The sequence below is a fragment of the Camellia sinensis genome, chromosome 3 (assembly GCF_055761805.1).
Source record: "Camellia sinensis isolate YWXY chromosome 3, ASM5576180v1, whole genome shotgun sequence".
NCBI classification, from domain to species: Eukaryota; Viridiplantae; Streptophyta; class Magnoliopsida; order Ericales; family Theaceae; genus Camellia; species Camellia sinensis.
In genome coordinates, this window is record NC_138963.1 from 11,897,480 (window position 1) to 11,918,260 (window position 20,781).

General features: G+C 37.1%; 3 protein-coding genes across 3 annotated transcripts; 1 reads left to right on the top strand and 2 right to left on the bottom strand.

Annotated features, from left to right (window-relative positions):
• Nucleotides 1-3,142: 3,142 nt before the first annotated feature.
• On the bottom strand, nt 3,143-3,718 carry LOC145821313 (uncharacterized). The gene has a single exon (XM_082917820.1). It carries the CDS (start codon nt 3,716-3,718, stop codon nt 3,143-3,145), a length of 576 nt encoding a protein of 191 aa, XP_082773946.1.
• Nucleotides 3,719-5,704: 1,986 nt separating this feature from the next.
• LOC145821314 (putative UPF0481 protein At3g02645) lies at nt 5,705-6,472 on the bottom strand. Its single transcript, XM_082917821.1, has one exon. It carries the CDS (start codon nt 6,470-6,472, stop codon nt 5,705-5,707), a length of 768 nt encoding a protein of 255 aa, XP_082773947.1.
• Nucleotides 6,473-10,513: 4,041 nt separating this feature from the next.
• Nucleotides 10,514-11,754, top strand: LOC114287509 (uncharacterized). Its single transcript, XM_082919066.1, has 4 exons — nt 10,514-10,717; nt 10,838-10,939; nt 11,041-11,088; nt 11,194-11,754. Exons 1-4 carry the CDS (start codon nt 10,594-10,596, stop codon nt 11,367-11,369), a joined length of 450 nt encoding a protein of 149 aa, XP_082775192.1. The 5' UTR covers nt 10,514-10,593; the 3' UTR covers nt 11,370-11,754.
• The last annotated feature ends 9,027 nt before the right edge of the window (nt 11,755-20,781 follow it).

Below are 20,781 nucleotides of genomic sequence, written 5' to 3' on the forward strand. Positions count from 1 at the left end.
TCCTATTTAATGTCGAGTAACACCCCCTGTTCTAAGAACAGGATAATGTCTTGGGCCCATGGAATTGGCTCGTTCTGGAGGAAGTGGACCCCTTGTAGATCTGGCGAAACTGCTGGATGGGTCAGATATTTGACTTAGACCCTACGACTGAAGTATGACTGGTCAGTCGAGGCTAATTGAGCCATTTTATCTACTTGAGAATTTTCTGACATAGGGATGTGCTTGATCTGGAAACTTCTGAAAAGGCGGGTGAGGGAAAGAGCGATGTCCCTGTATGCTTGCATTGTCTCTTCCTTCGTTTCAAACTCCTCAGTTATCTGTCCGACAACCAATTGGGAATCACTGTACACTTGGATATGGTCTACTCCAACGTCCTTGGCTAGTCAAAGACCTACTATCAAGGCCTCATACCCAGCCTCGTTATTACTTGCGTCGAACAGAAAATGGAGGGCATACTTGAAATATTTGCCCTCTGAGGTGGTGAGGATTAAAATAGCCCCGCTACCTTCTTTTCAGAATGAACTGTCAACGTTAAGGGCCCAAGAATGGTGATTGGTTGTCTCAAGAATGGCTTGTGGTTATGAAGGGAGAATGTACGAGGGTAAGATTGATGAATTCCAAGATGAAGTCGACAATGGCTTGGCCTTTGATGGCTATTCGAGGTCGGTAGGAGATCTCGTATTGGCTTAATTCAACAGACCATAGCATGAGTCTTCCTGATGACTCTAGTTGTTGTAAAATTTTCTTTAAAGGTTGGTCGGTGAGGACCACAATGGAATGGGCTTGGAAATAGGGTCGGAGGCGTCGGGAGGTGATGACCAGAGCCAGAGCCATCTTCTCTAATAAGGGATAGTGTTGTTCGGCTTCCAAGAGTGCTCGGCTGATGTAGTAAATCAGGTGTTGGACCAAGTCTTCCTTTCTAATTAGGGTAGCACTGACCGTGGTGTTGGAAACAACAAGGTAGAGGAAAAGGGTCTCCTCTGGGACTGCTTGGGAGAGTAGGGGAGGGTTCTCCATGTATTGTTTTAGTTGTTGGAATGCCTCATCGGACTTCACGTTCTAGTCGAAGGTCTTTCGAAGAACCTTGAAAAACGGAAGGCACTTGTCGGTTGCCCTGGATATGAAGTGATTGAGGACTGTTACTCTGCCTGTGAGGTGTAGAACCTCCTTCACTGTTCGGGGAGATTACATTTCTATCAAGGCCTTGATTTTTTTGGGATTGGCTTCAATACCTCTGTGGTTGAGCATGAACCCCAAAAACTTACTAGACCCAACACCAAAGGTGCAATCTTCTGGATTGAGCTTCATCTTATACTTGCGCAAGGCCTAGAAGGTTTCCCACAGGTCAATTTGGTGATTTGAGGAGAGTTTGCTTTTGACAAGCATGTCATCAACGTAGACCTCCATATTCCTACCTATCTGGTTTTTGAAAATGGTATTAACTAGATGTTGGTAGATGGCCCCCATATTCTTCAAACTGAAAGGCATCACACGGTAATAGTAAGTCCCTCTATCAGTAATGAAAGAGGTGTGCTCCTGATCATCTGCGTGCATTAAAATCTGGTTATAGCCTAAGAACGCATCCATGAAACTGAGCATCTGGTGTCCTGTTGTTGCGTCGACCAATAAATCTATTATAGGTATGGGATAGCTATCTTTAGGATAAGCTCGGTTAAGGTCAGAGTATTTGATGCAGAGTCTCCATTTGCCGTTACTTTTTCGAACCAATACCGCATTGGATAACCACTTGGGATAGTCCATGTTTTTAACGAATGGGGCTTTTGACAACTTGTCTACCTTAGCGGCAATGAGATTGTTGCGCTCTGGATGGAAAATACGCTGCTTTTGGCAAAACGGTCGGAATTGAGGTTCGATGCAAAGGCGATGAGTAATGAAAGAAGGATCGATGTCTGGCATGTCTGAATGAGTCCAAGCAAAGACATCGTTGGTCTCGGTTAGGAGAGCCATAAGGTCGGCCTTGGCTTGAGGAGACAGTTGGCTACCAATCTTAGCCGTCTTCGTTGGATCGTTAGAGTTGATGGGCACTTCTATTAACTCTTTCATTGGTTCTCCCCTGATTAATTCCTCTTCATCCTTGATGTCAAGACCTTCTATGATCATATTTCTTTCATTTTTACTTCTTTTAACGAAGTGACGTAACATTATCTAGCCATGGTCTGCTCGCCCTTTACGGTGCGACCCCATGATCGGTCAAAAATTTTATTGCCAGGTGGTAAGTGGACGTTGTAAGCAGAGGGGCTGTCGACAACTAGAAAGGTGAGAATCTTCATAGTCTGCCTTGGGTGCTCGTCGATAGTGATTGGTAAGTCGATGGACCCGATAGAGATTACTCGATCTTCGGTGAAGCCAACTAAGGGTGTTTACAGAGGTGATAACTTTTCTTCGTTGATCTGGAGCTACTTGAAAGCGTTGAGGAAGATAATATCTGATGAGTTGCCATTGTCGATGAGCACATGTCAAACTTTGTAGTTGGAAAGGAGAAAGGAAATGACCAACGGGTCATCATGGGGTATCGGACACCTTCACAATCTGTATCTGTGAAGGTAATCAGTTTCGACCACCGCTTGGGCTGCTTGGGAGGTCGGTCAACCATTGTTACTTCCTTGTCAGACCCCTGTCTGTTTCGTTGGAGCTCGGCCCACTGTGCCGACCAAGATGGTCCGCCACACTCGAGTCCCCCAGCAATGACTCTGATTTCTCTAGTTAGGGGAGCGGGGGCTCTTGAAGCTTAAGGTTTGTTGTTGGGCTCTATCACCATCCCACAGGGGTTGGTCAGCCGGTCTTGGTGGGTGCATTTTTCATTCTGCTTTGGGGGGTCAGTCCTGGCCGTTTGGTGAGGTCGGGTTGCAGTGAACCGAGTTAAGCATCCTTGACAAACCAAGTCCTCGACCTGATCCTTGAGATTGATGCATTTGTTCGGGTTACGGCCATGGTCGCGGTGGAAACAACAGTATTTGGATTGATCCCGTCAGTTGGAAGGAAACTTGGAAGGTTGGGGCTATTTCAAGTTATAATCTTGTTGGATTTGGTTTAAGACATGCTTCATTGGCGTGTTAAGAGGGGTATACTGCTCAAAGTGACCGGGCGGTCGAGAAGGAGCTTCTTGGTCAAAGCGTGGAGGTCAGTCGGGATGAGTGTATTGGGGATGTCTAGGTTCCGACTCTTTTCTCTTGTCTTTGGATTGTGAGGATTTAGGTGTAGAGTCTTGGCGAGCTGCCAAAGAGTCCTCGGCGCTCATATATTTCTGGGCTTTGATAAGAAGGGTGGCCATGGTCGCTGGAGGGTTTTTGAAGAGGGAGAAAAGGAAATTTGATGGGCGTAGACCAGCCATGAAGGCTGTTAAGATGACCTTATCATCATTCTCCTCAACCTGGAGGGCTTCTAAATTAAAGCGAGTGACAAAGCTACGTAACGATTCCCCGTCGATTTTTCTAATATTCAGCGGCTGAGTCGCCAGATGTCGTTGACGCTGAGCGCCAATGAAATGACTTAGGAAGGAATCACTTAGCTGTTGAAAAGTGGTGACAAAGTCTGGCGGTAGCTGACTAAACCATAGTTGTGTCAACCCCTTGAGTGTCACGGGGAAAACACGATACATGATTTCGTTAGGAAAAGCATGGAGGATCATGAGGATTCTGTAAGCTTCCATATGGTTTACTGAATCAATTGTGCCGTTGAAGGTGTTGATTAACGGCATGTTGAACTTGGAGGGCAAGGGTTTGTCCCTGATGGACGCGGCAAATGGGGAGTTAGCTGTTATGGAAGGTTTGTTCTATATGTTCTGCATGACCCCCTGAAGTTAGAGCTTCATGGCTCGCAGTTTCGCGTCCCAAATAGGAGCATTGTCTCGTCCAGAGGGAAGTGGGATTTAAACATTGCTAGCCTCATCTTTAGGGATGGAAGGGTGGTGTGATGGATGTGAGCCCTGAGGTGGGGGGGTGCAGGTCTCGAGGTGGAGGCTATAGACCCTCCAAATTTGACAAGTGAGCTGTGAAACGAAAGGCAGAGGAAAAGGCCTTCGAGGAGCATGTGGTTGAAATGGAAGGCTTGGGGTTTGTTCTCGATTTGAAGGGATGTCTTGTGCTGGTGGAGGAGGGACAGGGGAGATGCAGTTGAAGCAAGGCATTGATCAAAGCCTGGTTTTGCTCGGTCAAGCGGTTAATGCTGTTGGTGAGTTCTGCGAAATATGCAAGTGAATTATTTGGGTTGGAGGGCTTAGCTCTAGGGTTACCAGCATTGTGTTGTGAAGCCATGAACCTAGTCGTGACCATCTACCTTGACGTAGGAGATTGGTGATACCGGAGTTCCCTCTGGTGACAATGAACACAACTGCCAACCAGAGATGAGTTCCCACAGATGGCACCAACTGATAATGCTATAACTTCAATGGAGCATGGGTTGGACTGATCCACTCTTCCTACGGGTCTCCTGACCTTGATGTCCACGAAGGGTGCCTGCAAAAAGGTCTAGAAGGGGAGATCGTCCCTTGACGGACACTCCGACGATCAAGTTAGGTTAGGGTAGATTGATTTTAGAGAGAGAGAGAGAGAAAAGTAAAGGGGATACAAAACTTAACCTCTAACGTATCTTCAAGGCTTCCTTATCTCCTTTGATTATCATTTCTTTGTCCATTCTAAGTTGTCTTGTTGGCCGAAAGTCTATGGCCTAGTTAACATCGTTCATGGTAATTCTACATACTCCGGCGTGAGGGGTCTTGCTGCATTTAATGCTCCAGTGGCCTCATTAAATGGCTAATGTATGGATGCAATAACTTTACAAGGTCTTTGTTTGCCCACGTGGTTAATTCCCTACCTAACAAGTGTTTGAATGCTATTGGTTCTGGATCAGCATTGGCTTCTCAAAGTTACTAGGCTTACTGGACTTTAACACCTGGGCCGTGAGCTGGGCCCTGAGTCGTGGACTGAGCCCCTTTGGGTGCCCATCAATATAACTCACATTTTCTGTAAGTCATTTTTTCTACTTATTTTTAAAACTTGAAAGAATTTTTATAATTTTATTGTATTATTCTACCATACTTTCACAAATTCTCTATTTTTAATTAATATTATTTGTAGTTATTTATATCACACTTTTATCAACAACAAAAAAAAATCGAATACAACCCGTGCAAAGAATGGGTAAAAAACTAGTTAAAAGAGAATTGTCCTAAAACTTACACCATTAAAATTATCATAAATGAGATGATCTGAGTTAAGCTCAAATTTAAAACTATAATGAAAATCACATATATTAGATAAAATAATGTCCGAAAAGAATAAAATTGTGAAATCAAAGGTCTAAACATTGGATCGGACAAATTTCATGACATTTCGAGCATGAGCTGTTTTGCCTCTACTCATGCCTTTTGCCTTTGCGTTTCTTGTTGGGAGTTCCAAAAACTCTATGGTCAAACAATTTGCATTACCTTCAAAAAAAAATAAATAAATAAAAAAATAAATAATGGCAGCAAAGACTTTATTTATTAACAAATACTTTATTGATGGAGATATCAAGGTACGAGGGAACACAACATATCTCACAATTAATACCACATATTTAACAATTATTACCACATATCTTACAAATAAAATCACATATTTCATAACCAACATCATTTTGACTCATAACTGACTACTGGGAAGCCATAAAATGGGAGTAGTAAGTAATTCTGGCAGAATAATCCTCAACGAAGGAAACTACGGATGAATTGTGTGATTGACATGCCAAAGGCGATGAAGGCAACCAAGAAAGCTATGAATGTCCATGGATATGTGAAATATGCACGCATCAGATACGCCAAAGATTTAGGCCAACAACGATTGCTGTAGCTAGCAGCCTGGTTGCAAGTTTGAGCGAAATAGAAATTATCCCGAGGCAGAACAATTTCCTTGCAGAGACTGTTGAACAGATCAGAGGCCTTCTCTCTTTCGCCGAGACAACTACGTATGACTCCAGCCTTTTGAAGCACTTTCACGTCATTCTTATTGTCTACGAGTCTATCCAAGAGGGTAGCATACGATGTGAAGTAAAAATCAAGGCGATCATGGCCAGTGTTACGATCAAGACCAGTGTAACACTGCTCGAAAGCAATGAGGTTTCTCAAGAGTGTTTCTGCAGTGGCACTAATTCGCAGAGTTGGGATTTTGAAAGAAGCTCTATGGCAGAACCAGAAAAGGCCTTGTGGGTCATCAAATTGTACCATGAATAGGGGGTCTCTATCACCGGTTTTAGTACTGACTTCAAACTTGACTCCTGCATAAGCATACTCGAGTTCTGATGCAGGAGGCATAGAATCGCAATTATTAACATCGGTTTTTGGTGAATCTTGTCGTTCTGGTCTACCTTCTTGTTGACGGTATTGATTGTATAGAAAGTGGAGGATATGACTAAATCCCTCACAAATCTTCGGTTTCCAGTCATTCTTGCCGCCTTGTTCTGAGGGATTCATCATGTTGCCAAAGTATGAGAGGAGATATGGACTAAGACTAGGCAGATGATTTGGAATAGTAGCCACCGTGAGGTCAAACAAGTTCTCGAGAACGAAGAAGGGAAGCTGGTTCTCCAATAGCAACAAGTCATGTTTAATTGCGACGCGAGTCAGAGCGCTGTCGAAACAGAAATCTCGACTTGTTTTCTTGTTAGAATTTGGGTTGTTGCTACGCGAGTCAGAGCGCTGTCGAAACAGAAATCTCGACTTGTTTTCTTATTAGAATTTGGGTTGTTGCTGGTTTCGATCATTTCCGTATGATGAGGCTCTTCGTGAGGTTTGGAATTTGGGTTGCTGCTGGTATGATGAGGAGTTTTGCGGAGAAAAAATTGAATACAACCATCATAACAATGATATAGTGTCTCATCATCAGAGTTCCTTGGTTTGTATGTATGGTGATACCTGCAGTGACGGCTCCAGAAATATTCATGAGGTAGTTGTTTGATATAGGACAAGATTTTAGGATTTTTTATATTTTTAATTTTAATATTTTTGATAAATTATTTTATTAGGAATCTTGTAATTTAGTATAAATAATTTAGAATTATTAGGTTTCTTAATTTTATTATTTTAGAATTAGATTTTGATTAGGATTTTAAATAGTTAAGAATTCTAGTTTAAAATCTAATTCTAAAATAATAAAATTAAGAAACCTAATAATTCTAAATTATTTATACTAAATTACAAGATTCCTAATAAAATAATTTATCAAAAATATTAAAACTAAAAATACAAAAAGTCTTAAAATCTTGTCCTACATCAGTAATGAATGAATAAAAGTTGTATAAAAGTTGTCTTTGTCATGAGGCTTACATAACTATTTATAATAAACTAAATCTAATACTTATAGGAAAAGTAAATCTAAAATAAACTAGGAAACTTAAATCAACATAAATTAGAAGACCTAAGAGAATAGGAAACTAGAATTCTTAACTATTTAAAATCCTAGTCAAAATCTAATTCTAAAATAATAAAATTAAGAAACCTAATAATTCTAAATTATTTATACTAAATTACAAGATTCCTAATAAAATAATTTATCAAAAATATTAAAACTAAAAATACAAAAAGTCTTAAAATCTTGTCTTACATCAAATATTTTTGATAAATTATTTTATTAGGAATCTTGTAATTTAGAATTATTAGGTTTCTTAATTTTATTATTTTAGAATTAGATTTTGACTAGGATTTTAAATAGTTAAGAATTCTAGTTTCCTATTCTCTTAGGTCTCCTAATTTATGTTGATTTAAGTTTCCTAGTTTATTTTAGAATTACTTATCCTACAAGTATTAGATTTAGTTTATTATAAATAGGTATGTATGCCTCATGACAAAGACAACTTTTATACAACTTTTATTCATTCATTCAATAATATTTCTCTTCCTTGTGGATTCAAGGTTCTATTTTTCTCGTGGATTCGAGAGCCCCTTTCGTCTACTAGAACGATATCTAGTCCCCGTGTATTCCGCTGCGTCAAGTGGTATCAGAGCATGGATTCGCCTAGCTCAATTACACAAGACAATGGAGCACGCACAATCCCTATTGACGTTGATCGTAGGGTGGAAGCCATATGGGATGCGATTGAGGAACATCGACTAGAAGTGCACGAACTTCGCAATGAGATTTGTAATTTACTTGCCGATTTGGGACTAATCGTCAACCAGAGGCAACCAACAGTTGACAGCAAAAAAATGAAGAGTATGATTAAAATTATTTTAATATTTCAAATTCATAAATTTTACTCACAAAATATCCCAAAACATCAATATGTAATTTAAATTTATTTTAAAGATAGACCTTATAATGCATGCTGTCAAATTCCGCCACACCCCCATTATTGACACAAATATGGAAATGGACGTCTGGTCCTAGCCTTAATCCTTTTCTATATTGTTCTTTGTTCCCACGTGAAATGAAAAAAAAAAAAGAGGTGATATGAACATTGAAGAATTGCAAATAAGTGGAGAATTGAAAATAATTATACAAAAAATCTTATGGTGCACCACAAATTAATATAATAAAATATTTAAAATTTTGTAATTAATATCATAAAAATATGTAATTTGTGGTTTGATGTTGCAAATTACTGAGTTATTAATTAAAATATATTTATGGTATTATTAAAAATTATTAATTGATTTAATAATTTAGAAAAATGATTCATTTACTGATTTTAAATTTACTCGAACTACCTGAATTTGTGCATGCCACTTGACTGCCTAGACGACTGGTGCAACCCTTGTAAACCATGATTGTCATCCTTATTGCTGAACGACTAGCTAGACAACCGGTCGGATGACTGGCTAGATGACTGACATGCACAAATTCGAGCAAGTCAAAATTTCGCGAGTGTAGCATTGTTAGATAATTTATTAATAAAAAATGTCATTTTATTTGATATGAAATTATAAATTTCAAGAGGCAAAATATAACTTATAAAATTATAAAAAATAATTATATTTTAAACAAATTTAAAAGAGTATATTTGTAATTTGTCCTTCAAATAACAAATATCCAACAAATATTGTGCCACATCATAGGATATAAAAATGTAGTATTAAAATAATTTTGGCCTATTTTAAGAAGTAGGTTAAAAAGTCAATTTTTTAATTTTTTAAATTTTTTTAAAAGAATATATAAAAAATAAATAATATAATTTAAAAAAATAAAAATAAAAATAAAAAAACTAATTTTTAACTCAATTATCAAAATAGGCCTTTGTCAAAGTTGTGGTGGTTTGGTTTGTTTCTTACACGTGAATCACTTCACTAACTGCCAAAATCCGAGGGACACGTAAGCAAATTGAAAGTAGAGTCCCGTTCCCTTACCAGGGTCCGTAATTGTTGTAATTACATAATTATTGATGACATAAGAGTGACCCCGACAATAATTTCTCCAATTCTTTTTTCTTTGGTTAGGCAGTGCTTACGGTGTTTGGGATTTTTAATGGCGGAGTTAATTGATGAGTATTTTGATTAATGTCAAGATTTGCGTAAAGTATTTTTTCTATATAAATAGGATAAATATTGAGTAGAATTTATGAGCGTAATCCTAAGAAATTAATAACATCTAATAAGAATTAAATCTGAGACTTAAAAGTATACCTCAGGGTCTAAGCGACACCCACTAAACTAACTACTTGTAACTACTTGGAGTTTACAGTATTTGTGATTTGTTTATAAGGAAATAACATGTCAGAAATAATATGTAAAAATTATTACAATTTCATGAAAAAACTTATAAGATTATTTTTAATATTATAAATTTTTTCATTAATATGTTATTATTTTTTAATAGATTCAGTTTGATGATACAAATCAAAAAATTACTTCCTTTTTTTAAAAAAAAAAGTTTTAAAAAAGTCCAGAAAAGAAAAGAAAAAAGCCAAAAATAGCTAATTTTTTAGATTTATTTTGGCTTTTTTTTAAAAAAAAATTAGAAAACTTCAAAATTATATATATATATATATATGTATATATATTTTAAATTCGTCTACACAAGATGGATTAAAAAAAAAAAAGCACTATTATTTTTTAGATTCATTTAGGTTTGGTTCCAATTTTCAGAATTTAATTTTTTGAAAATTGAGTTTTTTATTTTTTATTTTTTAGTGAATTATTTTAATATTTTAAGTAAATATTTTACATTTTAGATGCACCTAACCTAGATATACCTAAAAAATAAAATATTTATAAAAAAATATTTTAAAAAATCAATAAATATATAAGAATACGAAAATGCATTGAATTTTAGTATTTTCTTAAAAAAATATTTTTTGGCACTTAGTGAATTTTTAAATTATTTTTTTTTTACAAATATTATACTTTTTGTATTTATATTAAGTGTAGCTAAAAAGTAATAAAAAAAATTGCTTAAAAGAGTAAAAAAAATTAACTAAAAACAAGAAAACAGAAAAAATAAAAATTCAATTTTAAGGAAAAAAAACCTGAAAATTGGAACCAGACAGTGACTTATATAAAAAACATTTCCCAAACAGCCAATTTAAGAGGTGCAGTACGCGACTTTTCTTTCTTAAAAACCTACACTGACCTTGTTTGAGGGAGGAAAAACTAGAAGAGTAAAAATGGACTATAAGGCTCGAACAGGCTCCAGATCACTCTTCCTCCATCTTCTTCTCCTACTCCTCCTGTTGGCTTCGTCTTCTTCGTCAACCACTGCACAATCCGATGACATAGGCTACGTTCATGGTAAGGGCTCAAGCATACTTTCACCAATTTTTCACATTCTTTACGGATACTCTCTGAAAAATTAGTAACTACTGCCAGTTGTGTCATTCGAGTACTGTAATTTGCTTTGATTTTGTACAGGTGATGCAGAGGCTGGCTTAGATGAAGTTGATTTTACTTTTACCACTACCACTATCACTATGGTACATAAGGAGGGCTCCCTCACTACCACTACCAGTCCTGGTAAGAGGGCTATAATGGGTTTGGTTCGGTTGAGATTGGAGGAAAAAAATTAATTACTGAATCAAAAATTGTTTTTGATAAATTTATTTATTTTGGGGCAGGCGATCAGGAGGCAAGCGTAGAGAATGGAACACTTGGTAACAAGGAAGGTATAATAATAATGCTTTTGAATTCCAGACTTCATTCCAGACATCAGATTCCTTGGACAGCATATATAATGATCATTAAAATTCTCTGTTTTGTTGTGTATGAAGGTGATCAGCAACCGAGTGAAGGAAATTACAAGCAATGTCCAGCAGAGTTCCAGTGCCAATGTCCGGCACTGTGTGAATGCCCAGACTCAAAATATTTTAATCAAATCAAGGACCATCTAGCTCCTTTTATTCGCCAGCAGTTTAGAGAGCTGTTGAAGAAAGCACTCGATAACTAGCTTACAATTAATGTTGTGTTTGGTTGGAAGATTTGAGTAAAGATTTAGAAAGAGAAATGAAAAAAGTAGGTGAAATGTGAGTAAAACATATCTATATTTCACCTAATTTCACATACTTTTTCTCTTTCTCTTTTCAAATTTCTCTCCAAATCCCTCAACCCAAAACAGCGTAATTATACCAAATTCAAATAATTATCGGCCATGTTAGCGTCTTCTGATCAATAACAATAGCAAATGTATGGTCTGTTCAACTGATCCATATATTGAATAGAGTACTAGTACTACTACTACTCCAATATCCATTGAACAATATTGTGGGATTTGCAAATGAGAACAAAAATAGTTTGTGTTAGGTTTTTATTCTTGGCAATCCCGTTTGACAAAACTCCTTTCAGATGTATTTATTTCCGTACTTTTATTTCAGTGAGGCTATGAGTTTATTAGATGCGAATCCAAACCCGAATCGAACCATGCAGAGAAGTTTGTGATGTTAATGCTTTCAAGATTGCCACTTCGCTGATTATTACGGGGGTCGTGCTGCCCGGTCAGCTCGCGGCCGAAGCAAAATGCAAAATTGCATTCAAAATTGCATGTCTGTCGTTGCTCGCTCGAGCCAAGGAATTCTCGCTCGAGCTAGGGCTTGCTCGCTCGAGCCAAGGAATGCGCGCTCGAGCCAAGGATTGCGTCCATACAAAAACCTGAAAAAGTGTATTCCTCGCTCGAGCCAAGGATCCGTCGCTCGAGCCAAGGCACTAGTAGAAATCATGAAAAATACACTGCTCGCTCGAGCCAGAAAAGCTTCGCTCGAGCGAACCTCAGAATCCGGATTTCTCAAGAAGTTTGTTTTCTTCCCAATCTTGGATTACTTTTGGTTCTCTATAAATACTTGGTTTTCTCCCAAAACTAGGTGATTGATTGAAGTCCTCCAGATCTTCTTTTTGGTTCTTAAAGTTTATATCTGGGGATATTTTGTTTGTTTTCTTTGATGTTTTTATTGAGTCTTCAACTCATGATTTAAAGAGAGTACATCAAAGGTTTGTTTGTTATACACAAAAGAGAGAGTTATTCTCCAGTTGTGGATTCTGAAGAATTCGAGCCTGAAGCTTTGGTGGAATCCGGGGTGGCTCATCAGAAAGACAATTCCGTGGTGAAGATGGGGTTGGAAGAGGCACATAGAGGTTGGTTCAATTAGGCGTTGTGGATTCGCTAGGTAATTGAGAGTATACCTGTGTAATTCCTTTAAATCTTCTTAGTGGATTGTTCTTGTGGCTGTTGCCCGTGGTTTTTTGATCACAGTTGGAGGTGTCCAATTGTGGTTTTTTTCACGTTAAATCGTTGTGTCTTTTTGTCTTGATTGTTTGATTGGGATTGTTATATTCTGCTTAAAATTGATACATAATCACAAATCAACATCTAGGGGATTTCTAGATTTTTCAGTTTGACATCCATTTGTCCTATAAATGAATTTAAAAGATATGCTTATGTAGATAACATTTACTATTGAGAAGCAATATGGAGCCAATCATGTTAATACTATGCAAATAACTTCACCATTCAAACATGTAATAGGGTCGGCTGAACAATTTAAGCTTTTCAATAGTTTGCTTTAGGCTCGCCCAAAAAATCATACTTGCCAAATGCCTCTATTATCAAAGGCCTTGTTTGAGACCTAAGTACGCATTGTGATGTTCAATTTAAGACTTCAAAAAAATCTTAAGCGGCTATTGTATCAAAAAATTGAGTTTATTACAAACACTACAAGAATAAACACATTTGCCGACTAAAGATTTGGTCGGCAAAAGTCCAATTTTTGGTCGGCAAAACATATTCCCGACCAATTTTTTTGGTCGCCAAGTTGGTCGGCAATTGAGGGTCGCGGAAAGTAATTAGCGACTAAAAAGATTTTTAGTCGGCAAAACGTTCTATTTAGCGACTAAATTGTTGGTCGCTAAACATATAATTATCGCGACTAACCTATTTAGTCGCGAAAAGACTTTGGTCGGCAAAAATTACATTCAACGACCATACATGTTAGTTGCTAATTTGGTCGGCAAAAATTACTTTCAACGACCAACAAAATTGGTCGGTAAAAATTACATTCCACGGCCAAAACTTCTTCGTCGCTAAATAATAGTTTCTACGACCAAAAAATTTGGTCACCATTTGTTAATTTTCACGACCAAAACTTTTAGTCGGCAAAAGTGAGATTCCACGACCAAGAGTTGTTTTGGTCGACAATAGATGTATTTTTTGCGACCAAAACTCTTGGTCGGCAATTGTCATTTTTTGCGAAAAAAAATTATTTATTTGTCCCCACTAATAAATTGGTCACCAAAAACAGGAAAACAATACACCTGGAATTCCTAATAATCTATTCAATCCATAATAAACCTATTAAAAAAAATATAATCAAAACCAGTTTCTATGTTATATGCTTCCATGACCATCCTTTTTTTTTTGGTCTTTAGTGAATTCCTTTTATAATTTTATTTTTAAAATTTTAAATTGTATTCTAATTTTTTTGAAAACTACTTCTGCACAAAAATAAAAACAACAATACTCAAAACATCAGAATGAAAACAATACCAATCAGGCCTCCCACCATCACAAATGACAAACCACTACATTGATGCTACCGAAACAAGCATTCAAAATCAACATTAAACATTATTTCTACAAAGAAAAAAAAAAGGATCAAATTATCCTCAAGGACTACCCATTTTTCACAATCCGTCATAATAACGCTAGCGAAATAGCAACTACAAAAAAGAAGCGAATTATCCTTGTAAATGGGATGCGAACTGAGCTATTCTAGGATGATACAACCAAACAAAAGAGAAAGGGAAACGGGAACACACAAGATTTATTTCTGCTAATAAAAAATTTCAATAAATGCCACTCGATATTTGTCATCACTACCTCTAGTTGCCTTTAGGAATGTTGAGATCTGCAAATACCGGGCTGTCAACTCCTACTCCCATTGCATTGAGACTGTTGTCAACATACACAACAGCACCGGTGATTGCTGAAGCCATTGGCGATGAAAGGAAGGCAGCTGTATACCCCACTTCCTCTGTAACATTTGTTTGTCAAGCTCAATGTATGGCAAAGTAAAAAGCATAGAAAGAATATGAAAATGGAGTTGAATTGCAATTTAGTCAAACATTGTGGTTTTAAAATTAGAAAAGGCAAGTTAGCCCAATGGTAAGGTTAGCGTCCCTGTGATGTGGGTTTGAGTCATGAAAATAACCTCTCCAAAAATGACGATAGGGCTGCATACTTTTTCCCCTTCTCAAATCTCACTTTAGCAGGAGCCTTCTGCATTGGGTTGCCTTTTTAAAATGGGGTTTAAATTATTTGTGAGCAATGTTGTTGGCAGAGAACTCGTTTAGTTGCTTCTATGGCTTTAGCCATTTGCCACAGCAACAACGAACCAGTCCTGCCCGGTATGCACACACACATGTATAGATATGGATATCATGAAAGGTAACTCACTTACACCAAAACACACTATGGGACACCAAATGAAGAACAGTAAAAGGGACTTGCCTGCAGAAAGTTCTTTCTGCAATGGGGCATTAGCCATTGAGTAGTCGATCATCATATCAATAAAGCCAATAGCTTTTTGCAGCACGACTTCTTAGTGGACCTATATATAATTCCAATATGTCAGCACAATGATGCAAGAAGAGAGGATAAAGCCAGTAAGATGTTAAACATGTAGTCCAGCAGATATATAATTGTCTCATTCAATTTTCCGAAGATTGAGAACCCATCAGGCATCTAGAAGACATGATTTGTCCCAAAAAAATAAAAAAACCAAACACAACAAGTGATGATAAAAAAATGTTTCAAACTGTTGAACTACTTGAATTCATGGAATCCCAATCAATGGTGAAGTATGAGTGACAGCTAGGTGTATCCTCGGGGCTTCAATTCCTTTACTGAAATGACAAAATTTACAGATACAAACGATTTGCTTAAACAGAGTATTCGATGGGGCTTTGGATGACAGAAAATTGACTTAAAGCAATAACCAAATTGATCAGCAAAAATGAAAATAATGGATGTTTTCGAATTTTTTAAATAATTTATTTGCGTAACTAATTTATTTGTATACTTGCAGAGATTGTGTTGACTCTGATTTTGTGCTTTCTTCCAGCTTCAAAAGCAAGCACCTTCATCAAGCACAGAAATGAGACAAGCCATCAGAAAACGTGAGAAATAAAGGATGCTAAATTTGGTGAGTATGAAAAACTAGAGGGGGGAAAAAAAGGAGAGAGGAGTCCAAAAATACTTTTGTATCACTCTCAAGAGCAACATTTGTTGAGCTCATGCCTCCACCATATCTGCCTGTAGTCATTATTGCTCAGGGAGTCAATTGGGAAAAATGTATCGATCTGCACCGAATACAAATCTCGAACAAGAATCGAAATTCAAAACATGGAACACATACAGTAATAAATTACGAATCGAACCCAGATCTGGAAAAGTTTTCTTCCGAATGTTCACATTGAATAAACACATCGGATACAAAAAATTATTCAAATTACGAACAAATTAAACAAATGAGAGCGATGCGAATAAAAAATTGAATCAATTAAACAAAAAAATTCAACAGAACAATTGAATCAATGAAGTAACCTTCAGATCAGCGAACGAAGCAGAGACATTCGGGATCTGTAAATTGTGGATCTTAGATCTGCTAATAGAAGTTGTGTATATGTAATTTCGAAACACACAGAGAGAGAGAGAGGGAGAGAGAACCTGCTTGCTTGTGAAGGACTAACAGACTGATAGCGCGAGACAGAGAGGGAGAGAGAACCTGTGATCTGCGGCGGTGGCGGTGGTGATTTGCAGCTGCGGCGGTGGCGATGTGCGACGTACGGTGAGCGACTGTGGTGAGGGACTGTGCTGAGATGAGGTGGGGTGAGGTTTGGTGGTGATGTGTGAGAGAGAGGACTTTTGTGTTTGTTCAAAATGGTTTGATCTGCTAATAGAACCTGTGATCTCCAATTTTTTTTTGCAGATTAAAGGAAAATTCAAACCCTCTATCTTCTCTCTCTCAGATTAAGGTTTGCTCACTGTTTTGAAACAGTGTTGTGACTCTACAAACCTAAACCTGAAAGGAAATGAAAAAAAATGGGGGGAAAAGGCAGAGGGAAAAAAGTGAGGAAATTAAGTTTGGGTGGGCAGTCTAGTGAGTCGGTGAAAAATGGGGGGAAATTAGTTTTATTGTTATTTTATTGAAATTTTTTTTATTTGATAGAAGTAGGTATAATATTTTAATGAAAAATATTTTTTGTTAAAATAAAGTTAATTTTTTATGGTCGATGAAAAATATTTTTTGTGACCCATTTTTTTTTTTTTTTTTTGGTTACTAAAAATCAAGAGCTAATTTTTTGTGGTAGAGGAGAGGAAGCGGTAGTAGTAGTGAAGGTGGTGGATAAAAGGTGAGGTGGTGGTGGTGGTAGTGGTGACGGCGAAGGAGATTAGTGGTGAAATTGTGGTAATGGTGGAGGAGATGGAGTGGCGGTGGTGGAGGAAAGGTAATAGTAGTAGTAGTAGTGGTGGTAGCAGTGGTGGTAGTGGTAGTGGTAGTGGTAGTGAAATGGTACTAGTAGTGGTAGTAATGGTAGTCGTAGAGATGGAGTGGCAACAGTGGTAATAATGGTGGTAGTGGAATGACATTTGCAGTAGTGGTGAAGGTGGTAGAGGAGATGGGTGGTGAGAGAGAGATGGGTGAGAGACAGATAGAGAAGAGAGATAGAGAGAGAGAGAGACAGAGTGATGAGCGAGAGAGAGAGAGAGAGACAAAATGGTCGCTAAAAGTGCATTTTCTTGTAGTGGAGAGCTCGGTAAATAGAAAAGATGGGAGGGAGAGAGTGGGCAAGATGAACACAATGGGGGAGAGAGACAAACAGACACACAGAGAGAAATAAAGAGAGAAGGGTGATGAGTGAGAGAGAGACAGACAGACACACAAAGTGAAAGAGAGAGAGAAGAGTAATGAGTGAGAGAGAGAAAGAGAGATATATATATATATATATATAGAGGGGGAGAGAAAAAGAGATAGAGAGACAGACAGACAGACAGAGAGATGAGTGAGTGAGAGAGAGAGAGAGACAAAGTGGTCGCTAAAAGTGCATTTTCTTGTAGTGAAGAGCTCGGTAAATAGAGAAGAGGGGAAGGAGAGAGTGAGCAAAGTGAATACAATAGGGGAGAGAGACAAACAGACAGAGACACAGAGAGAAAGAGAGAGAGAAGAGTGAGAGACAGACATAGAGAGAGAAAGTGAGAAAGAAGAGTGATGAGTGAGAGAGAGACAGAGAGAGAAAGAGATAGAGACAGAGACAGAAAGAAATAAAAGATGAGTTAGAGATAGACAGAGAGAGAGAGAAAGAGAGCGAAAAGAGATGATCAAAAGAAAGACATAGAAAAAGAGAGAGATAGAAAGAGAAGAAAGATGAGCATGAGAGAGAGAGAGAGAGAGAGAAGAGAGACGAGTGAGAGAGATAGAGAAAGAAAAAAGATGAGAGAGATAAAAAGAAGAGAGATGAGCGAGAGACAAAGAGAAAAAGAGACAGAGACAAAGACAGACAGACAGAGAAGAATGATGAGTGAGAGAGAGAAAAAGAAGAGAGAGAGACAAAGAGAAAAAAAGATAGAGAGTGAGAGACAAAAAAAAGAGATAGAGAGAGAGATAGACAAAGAGAGAAAGAGACAGAAAAAGAGACAGAGAGAGATGAGAGATGAATGAGAGAAATAGAGAGATGAACGAGAGAGACAGAGAGAGAGATAGAGAGAAAAGAGATGAATGAGAGAGACAAAGAGAGATGAGACAGAGATGCGAGAGAGCTCAAGAATAAAGATGAACAAGATAGATAGAGAGAAGAGAGATAAATGAAAGAGACAGAGAGAGAAGAGAGATAGAGAGAGAGATAGAGAGAGAGACAAAGACAAAGACAGAGGCAGAGACAGAGTAGGAAAAAGAAAGAGACAGAGAGAAACAAGAGATGAATAAGAGATAAACAAAGAGAGAGAAAGAGAGCGAAAAGGGATGATCGAGAGAAATACATAGAAAAATAAAGAGGTAAAGAGAGAAGAAAGATGAGTAGGAAAAACGGAGAGTGAGATAGAGAGAAGATAGATGAATGAGAGAGATAGAGAAAGAAAAAAGATGAGAGAGATAGAGCGAAGAGAGATGAGCGAAAGACAAAGAGAAAAAGAGACAAAGACAGACAGATAGAGAAGAGTGATGAGTGAGAGAGAGAAAAAGAAGAGAGACAAAGAGAGAGAGAGAGAGAGAGAGACAAAGAGAAAAAGAGATAGAGAGTGAGAGTCAGAAAAAGAGACAGAGAGAGAAGAGAGATGAACGAGATAGACGGAGAGAGAGATAAAGATGAGAGAGATGAGCGAGAGAGACATAGAGAGAAGAGAGATGAACGAGAGAGACAGAGAGAGAGAGATAGAAATAAGAGAGAGATGAACAATAGAGACAGAGAGAAAAGAGAGATGAGAGAGAGCGAGAGAAGAGAGATGAGCAAGAGAGATAGAGACAACAGAGATGAACGAAAGAAACAGAGAGAGATAGAGAAATGAGAGAAGAGATAAATGAGTGAGAGACACAGAGAGAGAGACAGACAGATAGACAGATAGACAAACAAACAAAAAGAGAAAAGTGATGAGTAAGAGAGAGAAAGAGAATAGAGAGAGGACGATAAAAAAAATAGGTGAAAAAAGACAGACAAAGAGAGAGAGAGAAAAAAAGAGCGAAAAAGATAAACGAGAGAGATACAGGGAGAGATGAGCGAGAGAGATAAAGAGAAGATAGACAAAGAGAAACGAGAGATGAGAGAGATAGAGAAAAGAGAGATGAGCGAGAGACACAGAGAGAGAGATAGAGAAGAGTGATGAGTGAGAGAGAGAAAGAGAAGAGAGACATACAGACAGACAGACAGAGAAGAGTGATGAGTGAGAGAGAGAAAGAGAAGAGAGACAGAGATAGAGACACTGAGAGAAAAAGAGAGACAGATAGATAGAAAGAGAAAGAAAGAGTGATGAGTGAAAGTAAATTTTTATTTTTCTTTCAGCGACGAAAATATTTCAGTTGCCAAAATTATATATACCGCGACCAAAATAATTTTTAGTCGCTGAAATTAAAGTTTTGCCGACCAAACTTTTGGTCGCGAAAGATAAAAAATAATTTTTTATTTTTCTTTTAGCGACGAAAATATTTTAGTTGCCAAAACTATATATACCGCGACCAAACTAATTTTTAGTCGCTGAAATTAAGGTTTTGCCGACCAAACTTTTGGTCGCAAAAGATAAAAAATAATTTTTTATTTTTCTTTCAGCGACTAAAATATTTTAGTTGCCAAAACTATATATACCGCGACCAAAATAATTTTTAGTCGCTAAAATTAAGGTTTTGCCGACCAAACTTTTGGTCGCAAAAGATAAAAAATAATTTTTTATTTTTCTTTCAGCGACTAAAATATTTTAGTTGCCAAAACTATATATATCGCGACCAAAATAATTTTTAGTCGCTGAAATTAAGATTTTGCCGACCAAACTTTTGGTTGCGAAATATAAAAAATAATTTTTTATTTTTCTTTCAGCGACTAAAATATTTTAGTTGCCAAAACTATATATATCGCGACCAAAATAATTTTTAGTCGCTGAAATTAAGGTTTTGCCGACCAAATTTTTGGTTGCAAAATATAAAAAATAATTTTTTATTTTTCTTTCAGCGACTAAAATATTTTAGTTGCCAAAACTATATATATCGCGACCAAAATAATTTTTAGTCGCTGAAATTAAGGTTTTGCCGACCAAACTTTTGGTCGCAAAAGATAAAAAATAATTTTTTATTTTTCTTTCAGCGACTAAAATATTTTAGTTGCCAAAACTATATATACTGCGACCAAACTAATTTTTAGTCGCAGAAATTAAGGTTTTGCCAACCAAACTTTTGGTCGCAAAAGATAAAAAATAATTTTTTATTTTTCTTTCAGCGACTAAAATATTTTAGTTGCCAAAACTATATATACCGCGACCAAAATATTATTTAGTCGCTGAAATTAAAGTTTTGCCGACCAAACTTTTGGTCGCGAAAGATAAAAAATAAATTTTTATTTTTCTTTCAGCAACTAAATTATTTTAGTTGCCAAAACTATATATACAGCAACAAAAATATTTTTTTAGTCGCCAATTGTGAGATTTTTAGCGACTAATTTTTTTTTAGTCGCCAAAAATTAATATACCCCGACTAAAAAAATTTAGTAGCTAAATATTGTACTTTTACCGACTAACATAATTTTTGGTCGCCAATTCCACAACTTTTGGCAACCAAAATATTTTTAGTCGGCAAAAGTGGTCGCCAATTATGTATTTTCTTGTAGTGAAAGGT